Raw genomic sequence first — 6,000 nt, 5'->3', positions numbered from 1 at the left:
CAGCTGGGATGGCAGCCAGCAGTGCTGGGCAGAGCAGCTCAGCTCCAGCACAGGGGCTGTGTCTTCCCATCTGATGACCGCTGTGCAGTGACACAGGCAGGACAAAAAAGTCTGGGTTCTTTGCTTCTGATTGCCAAGGCATGTGTGGAGCTGGAACTTACCAGGGCCCTGCATCGCTGTTTCTGTGGCTCTCTCCCTTCTTCTATGGCAGATGACTATCCTGCATCCAGGGATGACTGAACAGGTCTTCTACTGAAGGCCGGTCCACATGCAGCATGGATAAACACCGCCGGATGACATCTTGGCACTCTGGCGAGAGAAACCAGAAACCGCCAGTCAGTTGGAGAAGGCTCCTGTCTGCCACACTGTTCCCATTCTCAGGCCATGCTGCATTTGCTCAGAGCTGGGCCTAAACTTTCCCAGGAATTCCCTGTTTTGGAGGAAAGCAGGACAGCAGGACACGTGCCACCTCCTCAGCAGCTGCCACAGCCCACTGCTGTCTCCCAGCACTGGCATTTCCCCCGTGCCCAGACATGAGGATTCACCTTGAGAGAGCCGTGGTGGCAGCGAGAGCTGATGGTCCCAGCTGATCTTGTGGCCCCTCCTGAAAGGGTGCTCCCCACACACCATCTGGTGCAGCAGGATGCCCAGGGACCAGACGGTAGCTGGCTGTCCATAGTACCAGCCAAAGTGGTTCCATTCCGGGGGACTGTATGACGGTGTTCCTATGGAATACAGATGGAGTTCATCAGGGGGATGCTGCTGCTCCCAGAGCCTGGCCCCAGCATCCCTGGGCGTGCAGGGGTTGCCCCAGTGGCACGTGGTGTGACCTGCTGCCCTCTGGCCAGCACCTGGGACTTGTGTACAAACTTAGGGTTGGAAAAGAAGCCACTGGTGTCGGAAGGTGGCAGTGGAAGCCCTGGCAAGGCCCAACCATGACAAGCAAAACCCACTCAGTGCTGGGGAAAAACCATGCCTTACTCGTCCCTACCTGCATTGCCCCAAAAACCATTATGAACCCAAAGCAAACCAGGCAATCACAGCAGTCCAAGCCCTTTCTCACCTGCACACCAAACTGGCTGGTGCACATGTTCTGGCTCCCCTCTCAGCCACCCCCACCCACAGGTGCTTCTGTTGGGCTGGCTGCCCCAGCCCCAGCCCCAGTCCCAGGCAGAGTGGCTGGCAAAGGCTGCCAGCAGGGCTGGAAGCTGGTCCCCCCACCCACTTGTGTTCAAAAGCAACTGGGCTGAAGACTCAGTGCCATGAGTGGCAGGGAAAGGGAGAATCCCCAGAGCCACACCCAGGCTGGGCTGTGAGATGTTGGGCCAGGGGATGTCTGGAATGGGGAGCACACCCCTGCGAGGGCTCACCTGCAAAGTGAGTATAGGCTGTGTCTTGTAGGTAGGTGCCACAGCCAAAATCGATCAATTTGGCCTGCCCGGTGGCCAGGTCAAGCAGGATGTTCTCTGGCTTGAGGTCGCGGTGCAGGACCCCGCAGCTGGTGCAGTGCCGCACGGCCTCCAGCACCTGGCGGAACAGCTCCCGCGCCACCTCCTCGCACAGGAACCGCCGTGCCCGAATGAAGTGCTGGAGGTCCTGAGAACGCTCCGGGCGCTCCATGATGATAATGATGTCTTTGGGGAGCTCCAGCCACTCCAGCAGCTGGACGACACCAGGGAAGCCAGTGGAGACCTTGTGCAGCAGCACGATCTCCAGTGGTGCGCTGGTGCCGTTGGGCTGTGGGAGGAGCACAATGTTGTCAGTGGGGCTGAGGCCGTGCCAGGGGTCAGGGACCCCTCAGCCAGCCTGGGATGCTCTGCACCCTTTGCTGGCCCCACGCCCGCTCTCCCTCCAGGCGTCCTGGCGGCTTCCACCCTGCCAGGCCTCAGCTCATCCCTGCCCGGCATGGCCCAGCTTCTCCTGCTGGCCCCGCTCACTCACCAGCTCACCCCAATGCCGGACACGGTTCCGTGGCACCCTTTTGATGGCCACCTGCAAGCCAAGGGGAGCAGCAGGCTGAGCTCACTGCCTGCCCTGCCCAGCCCCAGCCTCCTTCTCCTTCGCCCTCCTCCTCCTCCTGCGCCCCTTCCTCGTGCACCCACCACCGGCCCTGCCGCTCACCGGGGCACTGTCCGAGAGCCGTGTGGCCGCCCAGACGCTGCCGAAGCCGCCGTGGCCCAGCAGCGAACCCAGGCGGTACTGCTCCTGGAGGGCCTGCTGCGCCTTCCCTGCCGGCGAGACGCGGCTGTCAGCGCTCGGCCCGGGGCCAGGAACGGCCCCCGAGCGCCCCTCGAGCGGCCCGGGCTGGGCATCCCCAGGCATTTGCTCCTGGCAACGGGACAGCAGCGGCTCAGGGCCAGCGGCCGCGCTGCCTAGTGGAGGAGCTTGGGCTGGGGAAGCCGCAGTGGAGGCGGCGGGAGCAGCCGCACCGCCTGTGTCCTCTGCGGGCCCAGGGACGAGCTGGGGTCGGGGCCGGGGCCGGGGCTGGGGCTGGGGCCGGTGCTGGGGTCGGGGCCGGTGCTGGTGCCGGTGCCGGGGCCGGGGCCGGGGCCGGGGCTGGGGCAGGGGACAGGGCCGAGGCTCGAGCCGGGGCTGGGGCTGGGGCTGGGGCCGGGGCCGGGGCCGGGGCTGGGGCCGGGGCCGGGGCCGGGGCCGGGGCTGGGGCTGGGGCTGGGGCTGGGGCCGGGGCCGGGGCTGGGGCTGGGGCCTGGGCTGGGCTCGGCACAGGCGCAGCCAAAGGCCAGCAATGCTGCCCCAGCCCCAGGCACTGATGCCCGCCCAGCAACGCCATCTCCAGCACTGCCAGAGCCGGGCGAAGGCGAGACCGCGGCGGGACGCCCGGGGGCAGGGACGGGGCAGCCCCGCCCGGGGCCGGGGGTGGGCCCGAGGCATGGCCCGGCCCAGCAGGGGAAAGGGAGACTGGGTTGGGAGGGGGACACTGGGAAAGGGAGAGGCTGCGGGACTGTGGGAGAGGGAGAGGGGAAGCACGGGTTTGTCAACAAAGCCGCTTTTTTCTTCTCTGCTGCTGCCGCTGCTGCCGCTGCTGCTGCTGCAACTGAAGCTCCAGGGCCGTTTGTCCCCTTGTCAGTTTTTTCCGTTGCCCCCTCTGCCTCGCACCGAGCCCTGCACTCCCCGGGGCAGCCCCTGAGCCTGTCCAAACACGGGAACTTCGCCGTTTTCAGTCAGGGCCCAGTCTTGACTCCTGCACAGTGACAGAGGAATCCCCTTGGCTGTTGCTGTGCATTGTCCCTGCTGAGGGTCAGACACTGTCACAGCACATTCCCTGAATGCAGAATTTGTACCTGACCCAAGCACTGCACTTGTGTCTCCGGCATTGCTTTCCAAGAAAAACGGGAAGGCAAACTGGATGTAGCTCATGGTATTTTACAGTGTCTAAATCTTGCCAAGTCTTGGATGTCAGAGGTGAGACCCACTTAGAATTAATGAGATGAAGAAGTAGTTTAAGATGGAAAGTGGGACAGAGAAATAAACAGAGGAAAATATCTTGGGTTGTTTCTTTCCACTTTCATTTCATTTCCAAAATGCTGTTTCAGCTTTCCCAGAATCTTCTCCACAGTCCTGTCTGCTCTTTCCAAGAACCTTTCCTGGAGAACGAGTTGCACCATCTGTCACAAGATAGCCCACCCATGCAGCTTCTCTTGACTTTCCACAACATGTGTGAAGCAGGAGTCTTGCAGCAAAGCAGGAGAAAGGTTTTGAGAACTTGACAACTTTTTCTTTCCTTTCCCCATGTGGGCTGGGGAGTTGTGCCATTGGGAAGGTTTTCATTGTTCCTGTTCTACCCGAAGAAAACAGGACAGGCTCCCAGGGGTACCTACTGGGAGTCTGTTATCGTCCACCCAAGCAGGAAGAAGAGGTGGACAACTTCTTCTCTAAGAAGCTGGAGAATGTTTCAGGATCACCAGCCCTTGTTCTCGTAGGTGACTTTAACCTACCAGACATCTGCTGGGAACTCAGTACAGCGGCAAAGAGGCAGTGCAGGAAGGTTTTGGAGTGGATGGAGGACAACTTTTTGTGACAGCGGATGAGTGAGGCCAGCAGGGGAGGGACTATGTTCGACCTGTTGTTTGCAAATAGAGAAAGGCTGGTGGGAGATGTGGTGCTTGGAGGCTGCTTGGGGCACAGGGATCATGAAATTACAGAGTTCTCAATATGTGGTGAATTCAGGAGGGACATCAAAAAGATTTTTACATTGGACTTCTGGAGGGCAGACTTTGGCCGTTTTAGGAGACTTATTCAGAGAGTTCCTTGGGAAGGAACCCTTAAAAACAGAGGAGTCCAGGAAAGGTGGGTGTGCTTCAATGCAGAGATCTTGAGGGCACAGGAACAGACTGTCCCTGTGTGCTGAAAGATGAGCTGACAAGGCAAACGTCAAGCCTGGATGGGCAAGGAGATTTCAGAGGAACTTAGGAACAAAAAGAGGATGTATCATTTTTGGAAGGAGGGTCAGGTCTCTCAGGAAGTATTTAAGGGAACATGTAGGAAAAAAAATATTAGGGAGGCCAAAGCTCAGTTTGAAGTCATTTTGGCACCTTTTGTAAAGGATAATAAAATATGTTTTTACAAATAAATTAATGGCAAAAGGAAGGGTAGGACCAACCTTTGTTCTCTACTGGATGTGGGAGGGAACTTAGGAACTGCAGATGAGGAGAAGACAAAAGTGCTTAACTGAGCCTTCTTTGGCTCAGCCTTTAGTGGGAAGACGGCTTGTCCTCAGGACAGCTGCCCTCCTGGGCTGGTAGATGGTGTCAGGGAGCAGAAAGGTGCCCCTGTTATCCAGGAGGAGGCAGTCAGAGAACTGCTGAGCCACTTGGATGTTCAAAATCCATGGGCCCAGATGGGATCCAGCCCAGGGTGTTGAGGGAGCTGGCAGATGAGCTTGTGAAGCCACTCTCCATCATTTCCCAACAGTCCTGGCTCACTGGTGAGGTTCCAGAGGACTGGAGGTTGGCTAATGTGTTGTGTGACCCCTACACCATAAGGGTAGAAAGGAGGATCCTGGTAATTATAGGCCAGTTTGATATGGGAAACATATCTAAAATTCAGAATTTTAGAAGCATTTAATGTGCTTAAGCAGATGGAGGGGAAGCAGAAATATACAGCTTATTTAGCAATCCTGTAAAAGCAGAAAAACAACTTGTAGCAGAACACATGAGGATTTAGTTGCTAGGTAAAGGCCATAGAGATAAGATGTATATTGTGTATATTGTGAAAACTCAGTAAAGCAAGACTTAGGTATAGTGAAAACCCCATAAAGCAGAACCTGTGGCTTAAGAAATCAGAAAGAACCAGGCTCGTGGTTTTGGCCAGGACAAAGTGACCTGGGAGTTAGCCAAACCTTCACTGCACCTGCCCAGAGGAAGAGGTCAAACAGTGAACAACTGAGGAAGACCTCTTACTTCATCAGAAGACCCCAGCCTGCAACCACCAGGAGATGTGGCACCAGAGAAAGCTAATTATAATAGGAAGTGCAAGGAGGCGGAGAGTGGGCAGAGAATGGGCGGGGAGAGAGGGGTTGTTTTGTGGGATCTGAGTGTATTTAAACCTTAAACCTGTCTCAACCAGGTACGCAGGTATGGTGGAAAATCCCCCTTGTGTCCCAGATGGAAATAAAACATACCTGCTTTACAGTTTGAATTGTAAATCCTTATCCCACAACTCAAGTCAGCCTGAACTCAGTACCCAGTAGGGTACTGCAGCAGCTTATACTGAGTGTCATCACACTGCACCTACAGGATGGCCAGGCTATCAGACCCGGCCAGCACGGGTTTAAGAACAGAAGGTCGTGTTTGACCAACCTGGTCTCCGTTTATGACCAGGTGACCCGCCGGGTGGGTGCGGGAAAGGCAGTGAATGTTGTGTACCTGGATTTCAGCAAGGCCTTGGACACTGTCTCCCACAGCACACTCCTGGAAAAGCTGGCAGCCCACAGCTTGGACAGGAGCACTCTGTGCTGGGTTAAGAACTGCCTGCATGGCT

At 57.1% G+C, this 6,000-nt stretch overlaps 1 protein-coding gene across 1 annotated transcript; it reads right to left on the bottom strand.

The window, feature by feature from the left end:
• Positions 1-202: 202 nt before the first annotated feature.
• LOC134562226 (serine/threonine-protein kinase pim-1-like) lies at positions 203-2,322 on the bottom strand. Its single transcript, XM_063419648.1, has 5 exons — positions 2,122-2,322; positions 1,942-1,992; positions 1,371-1,737; positions 546-725; positions 203-309 (listed from the first exon to the last, which is right to left on the bottom strand). The coding sequence occupies exons 1-5, from the start codon at positions 2,320-2,322 to the stop codon at positions 203-205; spliced, it is 906 nt and encodes a 301-aa protein (XP_063275718.1).
• Between the last annotated feature and the right edge of the window lie 3,678 nt (positions 2,323-6,000).

This window comes from Prinia subflava, chromosome 26 (genome assembly GCF_021018805.1).
Source record: "Prinia subflava isolate CZ2003 ecotype Zambia chromosome 26, Cam_Psub_1.2, whole genome shotgun sequence".
NCBI classification, from domain to species: domain Eukaryota; kingdom Metazoa; phylum Chordata; class Aves; order Passeriformes; family Cisticolidae; genus Prinia; species Prinia subflava.
This window is presented reverse-complemented; position numbering and strand designations above follow the sequence as displayed.